Below are 18,848 nucleotides of genomic sequence, written 5' to 3'. Positions count from 1 at the left end.
TCATGTCTCCTTCTGTTGGTCTAGGTCTGGTTTGGGTGTTGTTTTATTCTGTTTGCGCAGTGGGTAGCCATTAATGTGGTGTAAATATTGATATGTGTTTTTTATAGCGGAAATGGGAGCACAACAGATCTTGAATCAGATCTTGATTTAGAACGTGAATTAGATTATGGCATAGCAATTATTGTAATGCTGCCGAATGATACCAATAATGCCTTGAGATGATGGCACTGTCACTGAGATAAATAGTCTTTTAGTTTTACCATGAGGCACCAGTCTCCAGTCAAGGGAGTGATTGAGAATACTGAAGATGATTCCTCAGCTCCTCAAAAAAAAAAAACCTCACTCTGTTTAGATCCCAAATAAATGAATGTAAAAGTGGCCATTGATTTCCTCCCTCCTCCCTTTAGTTTCTCCTCGGCAGTGATTACCCCTTTCAGTCTGTGCCGCTCGGCTCAAATGGGCTCCGCTCAATCTATTTACCTCCCACAATGCAACCCGCCACCTCTCGAGGCCTCTGCTGCAGAACTCACAGAGGGTGGGGGCAAGATGTGGGCCAACAGAGTCTCTTGGTTGCCACCCCACACACACACACTCCCACAAACACCCCCCCCCCCCCCCCCACCCCCACCACACACAGACACACACACACACACTCCCACACACACACACACACCCACCCACACACACACACACTCCCACACACACACACACACACACACTCACACACACACCCCCCCACACACAAACACACACACAGGTACATACAGACGTGACAGATGTTAGAGCACTCTCTTTTCTTGTCCGTCATGAGGATTATAACCAGGCGCCACTGTTATCTCTCCTGTGTCCTGTGTCTAATTCTGACTTGTTGAGGTTTGGTTAGCATTTGATAGCCGCAGTTTTTGTGTTTTTATTCAGGAGCTTCAGAAGGACCGATGGGTCTCACACACAGAAGGTAGAGTTGTGAGCTACCACAAAAATGTCTGAGGTTGTAGAGGCAGATGTGGAGAAATCTTTATTGTGCAATGATATAAAGGTGCACCGAATTTAAATCGATAACCCTGAATCCTCTGTCAGATTTTTCATTTCCCTATACCTCTCCATGCGTACCTACTTTAAACGTCTCCCTGTCAAAAGCACTTTCATGCAGTAGGTCTGAGTAAACTGACACAAGAGGAGAAGCAGTGACGGCATTTCTGTTGAGTGCCGCGCTGAAAGGTTTTTGACTTGGAAGCCCATTGTGTGATCACCGCAGTGCCGGAGATGGGGACTGGCATTAATAAAAAAGCTAAAACCCTCTCTCCGCAAATTGTGCTCAACGTCAGTCCTCCAGAGAATGGCCTCATATGTCATTTGTGTACCCGCCAGCCCTCATTTTAATCTGCGCTAGTGGGCCGAGCGAGGAGCCGGAGAGAGGGGTGAGAGAATGCTTGCACGGGCCGCACACTCGCAGCGCCCCCCCCCCCCCCCCCCCTTTTCCTCTCTCTCCCAGGGAGGTCGGAGTCAAGGACACTTACCGTTGCAGGGGAAAACCTTGCAGGCATTAGGAAAATCTCATAATTGATATTATATGTTGGGCCTATACTTAACGGTGGGGGCGCTCCTTAGCAGGGCTGTAAAAAATTATGGCTTTTGATTAAAAAAGAATTTCACTGACGGCGAAGGTGTAGCCGCCATAAACCTCCCAGAAAAGTAGCTGGCCTTGAAGTGGGTGTTGCCAGATCAGGGCCGGGTCTCTGTGGACCACGCACCTGGCTCTGTGTCATGTTATGTTGTGTGTTTCTAGGGTGCCTGTGTGGGGTACCTTCAGGCCATTTTTTATTCCCGGGCTTTGCAGCAGCGTGAGAGTGTCATAACAGGCTCCCGTCTGTGAGTCATGAAGGGGAACGGACCTGCCTGTTGGCTGCACACTCCTTCATTCTGGAGCCGCCGCTCGCTCTTCTCCTCTCAGCTGCAGCTGCAGAGCAAAATGTGGAAAGTGGACTGTGTGAGTGTGTGTCTGTGTGTGTGTGTGTGTGTCTGCGTCTGTGTGTGTCTGCGTCTGTGTGTGTGTCTGTGTCTGTGTCTGTGTGTGTGTGCGTGTTGTGTGTTAGAAACAGGTTCTAGGAGGTGAAGTATCTGTGTCCCTGTATATTGTCTGCACTTGCTGCATTTAAAAAATGAGGCAATTTTATTGAGCCATCAGACTCTTTATTGTCCCATCCCACCCGATCCTCGCCGCACCGGCAGCACCCACCGCACCGGCGGCAGCATCTCTGTGAGCCTGCACTGTTTATCACCCAAGAGGATCCGATGCCTTCCTCCTCCTCCTCCTGCTGATAGCTCATCCAGCCTCCCTCTCCTCTCAGCCCTCGTAACTCAGAGCTCTGAGCGCCAGATGATTCACATGACTGCGCTGATACAGAGTGTGCATATGAGAAAACACAAGAGACAATAAATACCCTCAGTCATGCAGCCAAACACAGACCCTTTGTGTGTGTGTGTGGGGTGGGGGGAGGTGAGGTGAGGTGAGGTGATGCTCGTATCTTGGAGGTTTTTTTTTGTGTTGTGTTAAGCTTGGTGAAATGGCATTTTTTTTCCAGACATGGGAGTTATGGCAGGTGTGCTTTTGTCGTTCTGGTTTTTTTCCCCCCTTTCTTTTCCCCTGCCCTCCGCTCCACCCGTCAGGAACGCAGATGGCCTGGGCTCATGGGAGTCGGCGGAGCCCAGTCTGACAGGTGGGCCACTCAGTGGCAGGAGAAAGACAGCAATGGAGAGAGAGAGAGAGAGAGAGAGAGAGAAAGAAAGAAAGAGAGAGAGAATATGAAAAAAAAACAAAGCCACTCATCAGTTTCCCATCTTGTCTTTCTGCAGGAACTCCAGGAAGGAGCTGAATGACATACGGTTTGAGTTCGCTGCAGGGCGAGGTAAGGGCACCTGCCAGAGGAGATGCGTTCTCTCCGTTTCATGCTTGCAGCGCCTGGCACACACAGCGTGCAGCACACTTGCTATTGTCCCCAGAGTGTGTGTGTGGGTGTGATAGAAAGCGCTTTGCTAACCAAGGCATGGCGTGCAAGTGGGATGCGGTGAGAACCTCATTTCAGTCAGTTGATGCTATGAGTGGAAGGTGGTGTAACCCACATGGTTTGCTGCCTTACAGTATATCTAGGGTCTAGTAAATTAGCAGGTGTAGGTCTTCTGTACAGTAGGGTCACAACATTTGTATTATCATGTCCTCATTTAGCTAGTGGTACGAAACAAAGATGTGATGTTCACATCCCAACCTTATTTGCTTTTGAAAGATATATTTGTAGGTTGTGGGATGTCATGCAAGTTAAGACACTACCTATATGTGACCTGTAGCTTTGATGATCTTAGTGCTTTGTGTCAAGTGTGTGTGTTTGTGTGTGTGTGTGTTTCTGTGTGTGTGTGTCTGTGTGTGTCTGTGTCTGTGTGTGTGTGTGTGTGGCTTCTTTGCTGTTGTCCACATTTTATTTGTCTCTCCCCTCAGACACAGCAGACGGGGTCTCCCAGGAGCTTTTCTCTGCCGGTCTGGTCAATGGTCATGATGTTGTCGTTGGTAATGCCCCCCATTTACAAATGTGCACATGTAACACATTTACTTATTCAAACCATGAGGCTAAAGGAGACTTATAAAAGTAAACCTTTCAATTTCACCACAGCCCAGTTAATCTGTCTGAGGGATTAGTCTGTTCCTTACATAAACATCTCCATTTAACCTGAACCTCTCTCTTCAGTTGCTGCTAACCTTCAGAAGATTGTAGACGACCCGATTACCTACAAAGTGTTGACCTTTAAACTGGTGAGTACCCAGCTGACGGACGTCAAGTAAGACTCTGCCTCTCGACACGCAGCAGAGAGGCCCTTTATGTTGCAGTGATGTTGGATTATAGTTCTTTCACAGCACAGTAAGCGCTGAACAGTGTGTAACACTGCTGAGCACTGCTGGAACATAATTGCCTTTCTCATTTCGATGGTATCAGTGCTGCAAGTTTGCACCAAGAAAATGCTCACGTGGGTGAGGAAGCATGGCCCGACAAAAAAAGGAAAATCTTAAATCTACAAAGAAATCTTAAGATGCACACAAGTGCGACTGATGCAAGTTAAGATGCCGTCCATACAGAGCAGCATTGATTAGCACTAGCTGGAATTTACACTTCCTGTGTGCTTGCTTAAAGTAAACCCAAGTACATTGGTTGGCACCGCTTGACCTTGTGCATGACGGCGCAAGACTCAAAAAGCTTAAAACACACATGGAGCCTGGTGTCCCGGTGGATTTGACAGTATGCTGCCACAACTATTCACACATACTCTCGAAGAGTCGCGCCGGAGAGCAGACAGCATCTGTGTGTTGGGAGGATGCTCCTCGCCAGAGTGACCTTTTATGCTTCGTTGTCTTAAAGACAGCTGGCGAATCTCACCTGTTTGGCGTGCTCGTCTTTTTCCTCTCTCTCTCTCTTTCTCTCTCCTTCTCTTCACTTTCAGCATGCATAATAGCTGACAGGATTAGGGATAGAGAGAAGCTACTCATTGTCTGTGATGGTGCATCAATATGAGACTCAAGTCCGATGTTCTCTCATTGACACCGCAGGGCAGGCAGCCTGCTGTGAAATCACGAAAAAAATATTTTGACAGTGGCAGACCTCAAAGTGTGTTTATCCACACAAATATACACCCTGGAAAAAAATTAATAATAATAATACCCATCACTCACTCTCAAATGTTCATAACATTTTAACCAGGAGGATTTATACAGCTGAAGCGATTGTACATTTTTATGGCCAGACGGTGCCACTGGCCAATGCATCAGTAGCAGAGGCAGAGCAGAGCATGCTGGGAAAGGATGGCAGAGTGGGTAATTTGGCACAGTGCCCACACCCCCCACTCCTGCTTTTATGGCTGCACCTCTTTCTCTCTCTCTGGCGTACCATGCTGCTTCTCACCCCCATGCTGGCACAGCCAGAGCCCCAGCTTTATAGCCCGGCGCTGGCACAGAATCGCTGGGTCCCGCGTGGCTGAATGCCACCTGATTCATGCCTCTGGCTTCCACATGGGGGGGGGGGGGGGGGGGGGGGTAAGAAATAGAATGAGAGAGATAGTGTGAATCAGAGAGAGTGAAAGTGAAGAGGGTGAGCAAGCGGGAGAGTGGATCAAATAGAGAGCAAGATAGAGAGAGAGATAGAAAGTAAGGGTGAAGACAGAGAGAGAAAGAGATAGTGGAGGACAAAGATGGTGACGGAGATGATAGAAAGGAGTGAGAAGACAGAGAAACAGGCTGAGAGACAGAGAGAGGGGGGGGGGGGTGATGAGAGAGCTATTGATTGCCTGTGAGGGAGCCACTCCAGCTGATCTGTATGGTCTTAGCAGTAATAAGGCCTCCTCTTAGGCCTCATCAGGCAGCACCATCTTAGGTGGAGGCTTTAGAGGCAGGCGGCTGAAAGCCCTCAGTCCACACTGAAACCCCTGCCAATAAAATGAAAGTGGTATTTCATCAAACCTGTGTACAGACAGACTTTGAGGGGGGTGGCTGTTGCTGGAGAACCAAGGGGTGACAAAAAGTTTTATGTGACTTTTGTGGACAAAAAAAAGAACCTTGACTGCCCACAACATGTTCGTTACAGCCGTTATACACTTGGATGAGCTCAAGCTAGAGCCAATTTTGACTCTCAAATCTGAGTCCAACTGTGAACGAAAACGGAAAAACCTGAAAAAAAGGGGGAGAGCCGAGATGAAGAGCGCAAGGCAGCAGCAATTTCCAAAGACTGCCTCCAATCAGAAGAAGAAGAAAAAAAACACAGGCCTTTGCCAAACTCCAAGCAGCCCAATTTCAGCTGTCGGCCTCCCCTTGGTGGAGCGTCTCTGCATTTCCTTGGCCTGCCAGGGAGCAGAAGCCATTACACATTCATGTATCTCCTTTCATCACTCTTCCCTCCTCCACACTCCATGAATGAATGAGCCTAAAATATTGTGCCTTGGTATTGAGTGTCTGCAGTCTAGACAGCAATGCCAAAAGGGGACCCTTTGGCGTGTCTTTGTCAGATACCCTGAGACGGTGTGAGTGAGTGATATTGAGATAAGGGTTTACAGGGTTGCTCAGGGTTCCACGTCATGTAGTGAATTCTGTCGAAAGCATTTTTGTCTTCTTCCGAATCCGAATGGCAGTTGGCTCTTAAAATGTGAAGTCTTTGTCTTAGTGAGGAGTCCCTCTAAAAATAGCCCTAATCCCTGAGCTGGCAGTGGGTCGAGCCAGGCTGGGCTGATCTCAGTGGGGGGGGCCTGCCCAGATGTTGAAGTGTAATTATGTGGGCAGTGGCCATCTCATTTATGCTGATGCCATGTGAGTCAGACATGGCCTGCGGCCCATCCAGACAGACTTGGGGTGTGTGTGTGTGTGTGTGTGTGTGTGTGTGTGTGTGTGTGTGTGTGTGTGTGTGTGTGTGTGTGTGTGTGTGTGTGTGTGTGTGTGTGTGTGAGTGATCCTCTGCTGCCTCCTCACCATATTGTCTCCTGGGGCAGGCTTCGGGCTGTGACAGCAACGAGATCCCTGATGATGTGAAACTGATCGGCTTCGCTCAGCTGAGCATCACCTGATGGCGTGGGCGGAGCAGGTGGGGAGGGAGGAAGAGCTGGAGGCGAAGGAGGAGGAGGAGGAAGAGGAGGATGGATTCGTTCAGGAGCACTGACTAAGCACCACCCGCGGGAGAAGTGCTAGCCCACCCCTCCCTTTTCTCCCTCATAAACACACACACGCACGCACGCACACACAGACAGAAACACACACATACACAGATAAACATATGCTCACACATTCACGCATAGGCGTAGGCACTCACACACACCTATTTACATACACCAACCCTACCTTTCCCTTGAATATTCAAATGCATAAAGTCTCATACTGACACACAAATGCTTACACCAGGCCCTCTGTGTCTTGCCGGGACCGGGGACAAGATGATCTCCAAGGCCCCCACCCGTGCAGACTGATCGCTGAATAGTACCCCCAAACCCGTCCCGCCCCAACCCCCCAGACCAGATCGCTGACAGGCCGCTGTGCACGGCGATGCACACACAACGCATGTTTCATTAGTGCACGGCAAAATAATTCTCCTCTTCAACACGCTATTTAATCACAGACCTTTGCATGGGCCCCTCCTGGCCTTGGGCACAGGGTCATCCGTACCCTTTGACCCCCAACCCCCCACCCCCACCCCCCTGATGACGGGCCTGGCTTACACACAAGCACACACAAGTACATACATACAAACGCACACCCACTGTCAGCTTTGCCTCTCCTCCCTTCACCAGTTGAGTGAACACTTGCCCCTTCACAATAGCCCCCACCCCCCACGCCCTCCCGCTAAGCCCCCCCCTTCTTTCAACATTCCACCGCCTACTCCCAGTGTGGACAAGGACTCAGCCCAGCTAACTAAAAGATATACTCAGGTGGTACTAGCTAGTGATAAAATACAAACTATATATATATACATATACATATATATAATGAGTTTTTATTTTTTATTGTATTACCTCTGCTTTCAGCAAAAGCTCTTAATGTTATTTATTTAAAAAAAAAAAAAGATTTGCCTTTTGTTTTTGTCACTCGTGTCCGTCGTCATTCTGGTAGCTCGTCCGATGTGTGTGCTAAGAGTTGAGTTTTGGAAAATGGATTCGGTCCACGTGAGTTCCTTGTTCTGAATGTACAAATTATTTTATTTATGAGAAAAGCACATTTTCATGATTCCATTTTCAATGTTGTCTGAAATGAGTGAATCGTATTGTACATTCTGTAAGAAGAAGAAGAAGAGGAAGAAACGAAGAAAATAATAACAAAGATGTAATCCAATGAAAATTAAGCGAGTCATTTCCAGTGTGACAAAGCAAGAGAAAATAATTATAATGTGGCGCCTGAATGCCGCCATGTCAAATAACTGCTTAATCCACAGAACAGTGTTGATGCTTAAACTGCTAGAGGTGCCTTGTTCATTAAAACTGTGCCTAAGAACGTAGGTCACAAAGGGGTGGTTGCCACCGGCAGCAAGAGCTGCTAATGTGTTTCTTGGGACATGTTAACAGACGTGCTTTCCAACTACGATACAGACATTCGTGAATAGTATTTCTACCAGTCAGTGGCAACATATAAGAATAATAAGAATGAGAAAAAAAGAATGGTATAAAATAAAGCTACAATGCACTTTTTTTAGGCAGTGTACATGCATCTGCAAATCAAATGCTTGGCCCTGGGAGAGTCAGCCCATCAATCCTACCAATAAAAGCTTCATCTAAGGCCACCTCAAACCCATTCCTAACCTTCAAACCCTCCAGTTTTTCACATACAAAGCCAACAGATACCAGTTAAATACTGATGCCATGCTCTGTCTTACTGCACTACAAAAATAGAATGTCTCAAAATGCATTTTTTTTGTTCTCTGAAATGTACTGTACAATAATGTATCCACATATGGAAAAACCAAAAGGCAACTATGGAACGTACAACGAGCCATTTATCTGTCCAAGCAGGTACTCGTAGCTCCAAATTATATTTTCGACTCAAGTTGGAAAATACTATTAACTTGTACTAAATACTTTATTATAAGACGTTATTGTGTTTTCTACATACAGTGTACCATGTCCTCATGCTATCCTTGTCCCTCTCTGTATTTGGCAATTAAAAACAAAAATCTGTGCTGAGGAGGAACAAATAAAGAATTGCTATTATTAAAGTCAGTGAAATATTGTGTGCTTTATTCAAATCCCATGATACACTGTATCTTCAATGTGATGTGTCTATGATTACTGTTAATGATTAAGTACTCTGGGAGGTTGGGGTGGGGGGTGCACCACTCACAGTGGTAATGGTTTCCATCCCAAATCCTGTCTGGATGAAAAATGTTTTACAATGTTAACATGGTTAGTGTCCTCCTATGGCATGTACAGATCCTTGGCCTCCTTCCTGTCATGTCAGCCATCTCCTGAGAGCTGTCCAGACAGACAGACAGACATCTGTGCCTTACACCAGCAAACATTGCCATATTTGGTATGATGACATCCAATTGCCCTACATGCATGCTGTGCCAAAGCGTGTCTCTGCCCATTACAAGCTGTTGACAGAATTTGGCACCGTCCTATGTTTCGCTCATACATCCCTGTCTGCAAAGTCTGCCAAGTGACAGTATTTGGCCGTGTCAATATTTGGCAAAGTCCCTCTGGTGAAGTGGGGTAAGTTAGACCTTCGCTGAATATCCCCCCAGTGGGCCTAACCTGCAGTACACCACCTTCAGCTCATCCCAGGTCAGGCAAAACACACAGGCTCTCTGTTCATGTCAAGCTGTCGTGCAGAATATCAAGAGACTCAAGGCAGCCAGGGAGCAAGATACTGTTTTAGGAGTTTTCTTATGTAAAAAAAGGACACAATGGTACAACAACCTCTTCCGGGATAGTTGCTTTGTAGTCTAAGCTTTCACAGTTTAACGTCACAACAGCTGTATAAGTACTACGGAATAAAAAAATACACACTTGAAATCAAATTTTGGCCTCAATGCAATCAAGTTCTAGAAAATATAATTATTTCCCCTCAGTTGGACTGGAGTGCTTCGGTATAGATTGATATGCCACAAACATGATGTTACATTCTCGGGGGAATGTTCGTAGAGTGATCACAATGGAAATATTCACTTGCACAATATGTTACTGGATAGTAGGTGTTGCTCAGAGTACATAATCAGCTATATATGCTCATACTGTACAGCAATACAAACAGCAGTTGATCAGAAGCGAGAACCTTGAATGGCAGAAAGTAAGAAAATAACTTTAACAATATAAATAAATGCACCTCAGTCCGTCCGTCCCCCACACTCCTTTCTCAATGAAAGCAGTAACATTGTCAACAGTATGTAAACACATAGACCCAGGTGCCTAAATGTAAATGGATGTCTTTCATTGGCTCCACATAATTAGAACTCTGAGCTTTAGCATTAGCATTAAGGCCGATGAATTGCCTCACCGGCACACTCCTTCAGTACAGCCAAACAGAGATGTGTGCAATAAGACAGTAAAGACTCAGTAACATTCACATTTGGTCATGTTTTTGTGGAAGGCAAATCATCTGCTTTGCCTCCTAGTCAAATTGCAGCAGTGGTGTTGGCTGTTTATGTATGCATGGGCACCCATTTTTTTCAGCACCTCCATAATAGCATGATGCAAATTGAGTACTATCATCATTACAATCTTTACCCCTTCCGTTCAACTGCTTTGCATGTGAAGATCAAAAATTAATTCCATGGTCGGCATGTGGACAAATTATATAGCTTGGCAAAATACTGGAGATTATGTGTTCCTCCATTGCACGGTATTTGTCTCTCCTGCCTGAATTGTAGTTCTAATCTTTTTCCACAAGTAAAAAAAACTACACACAAACCTCTTGAAAGGTTGAAATTGTTAACACTTGAGGTGTTTCTTGCTGGACATGTCATTCCAGATACGGTGCATCTCCTCGGGGGAAATCTGGTGCACCGTGATAACCCGCCGGTAGCGGCACAGACTGTAGGCCATCTTCCAGTGGTTGAAGCCGCTGTTCTGGAACGGGTGGATGCCCAGCTTGCGCAGGCACACGCCCACGTACACGTCCTCCAGGTGGAGGAGCCGTGTGTGCAGTGAGGTCTTGTAGATGGCCTCGGCCACGTCGGCCGAGAACACGTAGCCCGTGCCCGAGCAGAACGGTGGGTACTTGCTCTCTGGGTAAAGGTCCCGCGACATGTACCACTTGCTCCGCATGTCTCGGATAGGCCCTCCGTTGATGACGTAGCCCGTGAAGTAGCGCCGCCGCGGCTTGGTGGCGGGTTTGAGGAGCCGGTAGATCAGGTTGTCCATGTTGACGAAGATGTCGCTGTCCGTCTTCATCACGTACTTGGCCTTGGAGCAGAATGTGGCCACCCAGCGCATGCCCATGAGCGTCTTGAGCGTAAGGTTGTGGTAGGAGTCCACAAAGTCCTCCACCACGATGTCGTGGAAGATCTGGCTCTCCTGCTCCACCATCTGGTTAAGCACGCTGTCCGTGTTGCGGCCCAGTAGGAAGAGCGTGACGATGCGGATGTCAGCGAACGTGCTCTCGTCGCCCCAGGTTTCGCGGATGGACTGCCGCGCGTCAAACTCCTTATGCGTGGTGCTGATCAGGATGACCAGGAAGGGCGTCTGCTCCTCGCACTTCTTGGGCTCGTTGATGACGAAGTCAAACGCGTGCGGGTTCAGCGGCCGCGTGCGGATGTTATCGAACGTGGCATTCTTCGCCACCTTCGCCACCGTCTTGGCCCTGCGTACAGGCACAGACATCTGCCCCACGAAGGACGACGTCGGCCTGGATATGCTCAAATACCACAGAGCGCTGGCCCAGCAGACGACTGTCAAGACGTATAGGCAAGACACTTTTGAAGGCATCCTGATGCATTTATGTATGTGAAGTGCTCTGAATTTTAAGTGGCTTTCCTGCCATTAGCGGTGTTTCCTTTGGCAAGGCAGCATAATGTTCCTCCCGTGTGCTGCTTGACATTAATGACGGATGGCTCAAGGCTTCGCGTGGAGAGCGTGGGTCTCCATCAATATCCCCCTAACTGGCCCCATGTCGTCTAAAAATAGTTGCAGGCCTCCAAGTCCTCTTCTTGATGCTCCTCATGATCTAGCCGAATCTGCGGAAAAGAAAATAAGAAAAAAAATCAAAGCTCACTTTTTCAACCCAAACCACAGCGGACAGACAGATAGCAGAAGTAAAAAAAAACTATCAGACAGCATAAATGGGAGGCAAAGCGAGATATAGACGGAGGAGACATTGGAATGTACTACTTGGTATCAGTGTCCATCAGTTACTGGGTTTTTTATGGCTATGGGAATGTCATGCTGGGTGTTTTTCAGAAAGCTACAGGGCCCCCACGGTGTTTGATACGGAAGTTCTATCAGTAGACTGGCTGCTAGGCATGCTAATCACAGCGGGGTGTTTGGACAATCAGTACAAACACGTCCACGGAAGCCATTTCACTTCAGCACAGAGATTGAATTCCTCTGCAGAGGATGTGGAGGAGACTGTCATGAATAAAGACACAGTTTGACTTTGTCTGACGGCTTGCAACGACCTCACCAACTTCGTGAGTCCTCCACCATTAGTTAGTGAGACCGTGCTAAAACGTATTCATGGCTTTGTTAGAACTGTACTAGTTTGCAGTGGGAGAAAAAGACATGAGTCACAGTCTAAAATAAATTAAGAATGATCACCACATACAGAGCTGACACCACTACTGCACAGACTGTTAAATATTCAATGATTCTGTTTAATACATAACTATGTACGTTTAGTTTACAAAAGAGACCCATATAAACTATGCTCGCTATTTGAGTATTTTATGTTAGCCATACATTGGCCTTGCCTTGGTAAGCTGATTCTGCAAAGCAGTGGCTTAGTTGAGATGTGTAAATTGACAAAGCTGACGTGAAAAATGAATTTAAAAAAAAAGATGGCAAAGAGTGCAGTGCTCAGGACGTGATAGACGGGGAGAGGCTTCTGAATCGTAACAGGTAGCGAGTTGTTTCACTGCGAGGGAATTGGTGCTGTCCATGGTACTGAAATGCTTCCGAAATAGCGCCTCCTCTCAAACTCAGCGGGACCTTGTGTAACCATGCGAACAAGAATGCAAGTTCTTTTCTGACACAAGGTCTGTAAGCTTTTAAGTTAACTGGGCACTAACAAAAGACTACGATCAGTTCGTTCTTCACATATTGACTTTTCAGTGTGTGGGCAACATATCTGTGTTTCCACAGCATGGCAAAATATAGTCATTTTGGATATGGCATACATTTTCATAATAATCTAATGGTAACATAAATACTGCACCTAAAGGAACTATTTCAGGTGTTTGACATGAAACTACTTCGGGAAACAGCTCTATTGACTCGCTGTGGTTAAGCCTTCTGGGATAGATGGAGCCACTGATAGTAACAGAGGTATGATAGAATATCTCAGCTCTCTATCACACCCACAAACTACAAGGCACAACATTAGATGCTTAGTTTGATTGTGTGCACTGTACAGCTTGTGATGTGTGCATAAGCAGTTCTCATGCTGGCGTACATACCCGCACACACACACACACACACCCGCGCACACACACACACACACACACACACACTCACACATGTGCATTGTGCAGAAGCAGCTTTAATGGGGTCTCATATTGGCAAACATAACCACAGACACACAGAGACAAATATGTCCACACTCGCACACATAGACCATATAGAATGGAGTAGGTTCTGTGATATCATCACTGTTTGTCAGGCTTCTCATTAGGTGGGGAGCAGCACGCAGGGTCAGCTGCCGCAACTCTCTGACCTTAACCCTAGCTGAAGGTTTGAGATGGCACGCTGATTATGCCCATCCCTGAGTCTGAGTGTGAGTGAGTGTGTGTGTGTGGGTTGTGTTTGTGAACATGGGGATGGCCGTGCTGATAACAGACGGGGTGGTCTCGACTCTGACCTGAAACCTCGGCATGCCTGAGCTCGCTGCGATTGTCGGATGAAAGCCTGAAAGGTGTGTGGGTGTAATGCAATGGCTGACACTCCACGTGAGAGCCTGCCAGGGGTGAAAAGGTACTGAAATGGATCTGTACAGGTGGTAATTACTGTAGCATAAAATAGGCATGTGGCAATATCAGCATTTTCATATCTTGATAACACCGGTATTTTATGATATGACTTTAAAAAAAAATCTTACTTGAACGGTTTAACAATTAAGATGAACAAATCTGATTGTTTCAAAATAACATTTTTGTGTTGTGCTTTATAACATCACCACAATAGCCATAATGATATTAAATGAAAGGTACTAACAATGGGCAGACTATCTCTCAGCCAGGCTTTCTGCTGTGCACATTTTGTTTGTTAACACCTGCAGTGACATCTGGGAAGGTGCTGTGTATTTCCTGAGCGTGATGACAACGTGAGCTCTGCAGTAAGCAACAGTTTACCCAAATGGAGGTAACAATATTTTGAAGTGTCTCCAATGCCAAACTGGGACTGTTGACTGTAATGGTATATCATATAATAGACTACTACCACACCCCTAGTACAGAACATCACTACCTACTGCCAATTCTTCATGTTGCGTCTCTTCGTTATCAGGTAGATCTCTTCATCTAAGGGCAAGTAACTGTTTTATTGCACACCAGAGGTGAAAAAACTGGGACATACTGTATATCAAAGCATGGTATGAATTGTTCTTTCACTACCCTACTCTTTTGCCATATATAAATGGATTGACCAATGGGTCATTATTATGGGGTATTAAAGATAAAAGCATAGTATTAGCTCAATTGCTATACAGCTAGGAGTGGTGTCCATTTCACATATGGTTGAACAGAACCTTTCAGCCTTCAGGAGAAAGAGAGCATGGACAATAGCAGGCAGGCAGACAGGACACAAAGGAGAGATCTTACCAGCCAATGCTGATATTATCTCAGCCTAGCTTCTATAGAGATTAACCTAAACACTCCCTCAGGGCGGTTGTATGCCACTGTATGATGCTATCACTTCATTACACAAGAAGTGTCTGCCGCTACTTACATTTTATGACATTAAAAGGGAGTTAAAGAGCGCTCTTAAATGTCCCAAGCTCTCCTTTTAGCATAGACCACTGAGGATTATTAGGCAGAACGTGGCAATGAGCTGATCTGAGGACTGTTGAAAAAGAGCACAAAGCTGTCAGATCCAGTGGGTTGGAAATGAGCTTCTATCCGATTATATTCCATATCGACTGCTAAAGTTACATTGTGCTGGTTATGATTGGTGGGAGCTGTCAGGTTTGGATTAAGATACTAAATGCACTTTCCAAAACGACAAAATCACAAGAGAAATGAAAGCATCAGACTACAGCTATTTGTGAGTTACCTCTCCAAGTGCACTGTCTCCTAAGTCATTGTTGGCGTGTGGGAGAGAAATGACATTGGCGTGTGTGCGTGTTGGCAGATGAAACCTTGAGGGCAGGCTGTTGACAGTGTGCTAATGTCCCACATCTCTCCTAAGGCGAAGGCCCACAGTTTCGGCAGCCCTGAGTAGTAATTTAATTTAGCGTTCCGGCTGTAAAGGTGTAACGCATTTACCATCACTAATAATCCACTTCCAACTCTGACACGTTTTGTTAAGCAAATTTATCTCAATACAATGGGGGCTTCCATAAAGGGGGCTTATTAGATTGCAAAGGTATGGTACAGGTGTCGGGCGGGTGGGCTTTCTCTAAGAGAGTGAGTCTGAGCAGAAATGTCAATGTTTTAATTAATTAGGTGGTTGCGTATGCATGGCAGGCTGATGTTGTTCCATTGGGCTCCTCTGAGGTAAGTGTGGCACTAGGAGGGTTCTCCTGGCAACAAGCCAGAACGGTGTGGTCAGAACACTATTACTCCTGCCATCTGTCTCAAGAATTCTGTGACACACACACACACGTCAACATGTAAGCATACACACAGACACAAATATGTATCCATACTGGTACATACATTCATACTCATACTGTTAATGTAATGATGTCCTCAATTCGATCGCCTGCTTGCTGTAAATGACAGATACCACAAACAGAAGGTTTGAGACATCTTTTCCCTTTTTTTGTGTGTGTGTCTATGTGTGTGGGAGTGTGTGTGTGTGTGTTTCACTCTTGTGAAAACGAATCCATGAGCAGACTGCTGTGCTTGCCACTAAATCCTGTCAGGTTGTGCTCTATAATACCATCAAACATGCATGGCCAACTGCCTTCCTCCCGTTCGGTATGCAATACAGATTCCTTCGGGGCAATGTATATTCATGAAATCAGAGGACAAGCAATCTATTGCAACGCGGAGAACATTATGGAATGCTCAAATAATTAAACAAAACAACCAGCAGATACGAAATACAGAATACAGTGATTTATGGCGTGGCACGGACCAAATCGACAGTAGAAGTGCAATATACAGACAACTATAAATCAAAATAGCGGCATCCATTTCATCTAGCTGCGAGCCTGGTCCTTCAGCGGACTAGTTTGCGAAAGAGATTAATTATACCCTCGTCTGTACAGTAGACAGACACACACTTTGATTTATGCCCACGTGTAAATCTATGGACAAATCTTCCTAAACGTCCGGCCAGTAAAGACATCTCCTGCCCAGCACACCACTTCCCATTCATAAATCCACATATTAATTTTTTACGAGGAGGAGAAATCTTTTCTCACATTTAGATTAACTTTTTCTATATGTACAGCACTTGTTAGAGAAACAGCATAGTGACCACACAAATTGTGGTTGATGTGTCAGAATGAATGGTAGAGGAAGAGGAGTTTTACATCAGTGAGATATCATCTTCACAGCGCTTTTGGGTACTAATGTTTTTATATGTGTGCTCACAATTTATTCATACAATTAAAAAAAATTACACTATTCATTAATATTTGATGCTTAAATATTTAATTTATTGAGTAGTTCCAAAAATGGTCTAACTATGTGCCACTGAAAAACTGTGTACAATAACTGCTACAACATGAAGGTGGAGTGATGCAAACGTACAGAACACTATTATTGATATATCAATTATTCAATAGACACTCATTACATTCCACTACATTCCACTGCCTTTCACCTTGGGAGGGAAAAGAAAAGATTATATATAAATGCAAGCCTGAAATCTTAGACTTGTCTTTATATATATTAGGGAAAAACTGTAGTGTTTAATGTGACTGGATATGATAAGCAGGTTACATTCTCTCTTGATCTCTGTATGTGCACTGACTGTCTATCACACTGAAACGGCATACAGCACACTGCCACCGATAAAATAGATGTGACAAAGCGCGTACGCCCCGGCAGGAGAAAATCCACAGTTAATCACCAGTCCAATCATTCCTGCTGGCGTGAAGCTCTGTCACGGCCGCCTTCCCCGAGCCAGCTGCAACTTTACATTTAAAAGGCAGAGACGCAGCGCCGTTTAATGATGCATGAAGGTCTTTACGGAGGTTGTGTTTCGACTGCGGCCCCCTTTTTTCCTCCAGATTTCTAATTAAAATGGTACTGATAAGGAATTCTCTGCACGGAGCACCGCGCTCTGTGTTTTCTCCCAATAGATCAGTAATTGAATGATTGCCCGTTATAACTGCTGATGGACACTAGCCGGCGTGGAAGAGAGGAAGATGCAAAAGGAGACGAGATAAGAGTGCCCCTGTGAGGCTCAGGAAGGCCTGACTTAATGCAACTCTCCTCTCCTGCCACCTCCCCCACCCCCAACATCCCAAACAGTGTCTGGAGCCCTGTTCCTTCATTAGCTATCAGTTGGGTCTCACTGTTAGCATTGGCAAGAGCTTGTGTGTTAACTCCTGTGCCGGTGGCTGTGGGAGGGCTAATGGGTTTACCCTGTCAAGGCCCAGAAAAACAGCATGAAGAGCGACGGCCGTGAAATTGGGAGGGTGTTCGCGATTTGGAGACCCTCTTCACAACCAGGCCTCATTACGACAAGCATCTCGCTGAGAACATGGCGTCAGACTTGAGCCGCATTCGACCCCGCAGTCATAACACGCTGCGCCGGCGCTCAGAAACTTTTAAACGACTCCCCTGTTTGAAAGTTATGGTACGGACAGACCTCACACAGAGGTTGTTGTTCCTCGCATGATTAATGGCCCTAGCCCCAAAACAAATGGCCCCGATGTGAAAGACCAGGGTCATGTTGCGGGGAAAGGTTCACCTGCAGCTGACAGAACTGTTTTGCTGCATGTGTGGGGGCTGTGAACCGCATTGTCCATTCCGTGCTGAACCTCCCTGACAATGGATGCCGCATTCCAAGATCTGCATGGATGGCTGGTTTCTTGCAACCATGTCATACTACTTCCGGCATGTATGGGGAAGTCATCCTGCGTGAAAATTATGAATTGTTTTCTACAACAACAAAAAATCTCTTTTGGACAGCTGACCGGACAAGCTTTATTGCAGTATATGATGTAAAATATGTGGACAGGAGGACAAGCTAGACAGATAACACTGAACAAAGAGCTCCAGGAAGCCACAAAACCAGACAGCACTGTAAAGCAGTCTGACCTCAGCACTGACTGTTGCTGCTGTAAGAGAAGATAGCACAAACCCTGAGTCTACCGGTAGCTGCACCCTCCCTTCCCCATTAGACAAATCTCCAAACCAGAAAAATACCACAGATATTCGTTGACACTCATTATGGACAAACAACTGTAGTGAAACAGATTGCTGAAGTCATTGAAGTAGGAAGAGATAATGGCCATGTTAATTGCTTGATTATGCTGATCCTTTATTACCCTATAACAGTGAGTCTTTTGTATTTTATTTTGTGCTTCAGCGTAAAGTGAAAGCAATCACCACTAAACTGACATTCCAGCAAACACCTTGACACACCACCTGGCAGTACCAGAGGTGATCTTTTTTCCCTTTCACTCCCCCGACTCAACCCTTTAACAAACCTGATCGAGTTGATGCAGCCTAAACTCCCCCTTCTCCAAACTCAGTGCCACTGTCTTATTTGATGTTCCTTAAACAAAATGCTGGCACTGGTACTCTATCATAATTTACATTTTTTATGCTCAAGGGCTAAATTAAATTGGTCTTGCTTTTACAGCGTGCACAACAACAACAGGAAAAAAAAATCAATCAGACAATTAAATGAGTGAAGTCACATTAAGCTGAATGAAAACTTTTGATAGATAGCATGAAGCATGAGGCAAACAAACAAGCTCATAAAATCTGCATTACTGTCACATTAATCCATAGAGATGGGCCATATGCATTCTGGAGAAAGATGACGGTTTACAGTTTTGTGTTTTG

General features: G+C 45.8%; 2 protein-coding genes across 6 annotated transcripts in view; one reads left to right on the top strand and one right to left on the bottom strand.

The window, feature by feature from the left end:
• stk39 (serine threonine kinase 39) overlaps window positions 1-6,601 on the top strand; it is a 29,978-nt gene extending 23,377 nt beyond the window's left edge. For all 3 annotated transcript variants that reach the window (XM_012836341.3, XM_031558549.2, XM_031558556.2), the window contains 4 exons: window positions 2,854-2,906; window positions 3,491-3,559; window positions 3,738-3,802; window positions 6,517-6,601. In XM_012836341.3, the coding sequence (XP_012691795.1) occupies window positions 2,854-2,906; window positions 3,491-3,559; window positions 3,738-3,802; window positions 6,517-6,591 (262 nt within the window). In that variant the 3' untranslated portion in view covers window positions 6,592-6,601. The remainder of the gene's footprint in view (window positions 1-2,853; window positions 2,907-3,490; window positions 3,560-3,737; window positions 3,803-6,516) is intronic.
• A 1,091-nt stretch (window positions 6,602-7,692) lies between these two features.
• b3galt1b (UDP-Gal:betaGlcNAc beta 1,3-galactosyltransferase, polypeptide 1b) overlaps window positions 7,693-18,848 on the bottom strand; it is a 55,293-nt gene continuing 44,137 nt past the window's right edge. For all 3 annotated transcript variants that reach the window (XM_031558538.2, XM_031558534.2, XM_031558528.2), the window contains one exon: window positions 7,693-11,681. In XM_031558538.2, coding sequence (XP_031414398.1) covers window positions 10,438-11,433 — 996 coding nt within the window. In that variant the 5' untranslated portion in view covers window positions 11,434-11,681 and the 3' untranslated portion in view covers window positions 7,693-10,437. The remainder of the gene's footprint in view (window positions 11,682-18,848) is intronic.

The sequence above is a fragment of the Clupea harengus genome, chromosome 2 (assembly GCF_900700415.2).
Source record: "Clupea harengus chromosome 2, Ch_v2.0.2, whole genome shotgun sequence".
Taxonomy (NCBI): Eukaryota; Metazoa; Chordata; class Actinopteri; order Clupeiformes; family Clupeidae; genus Clupea; species Clupea harengus.
The sequence above is the reverse complement of the archived record's forward strand: the minus strand, read 5'-3'. Positions and strand labels throughout refer to the sequence as shown.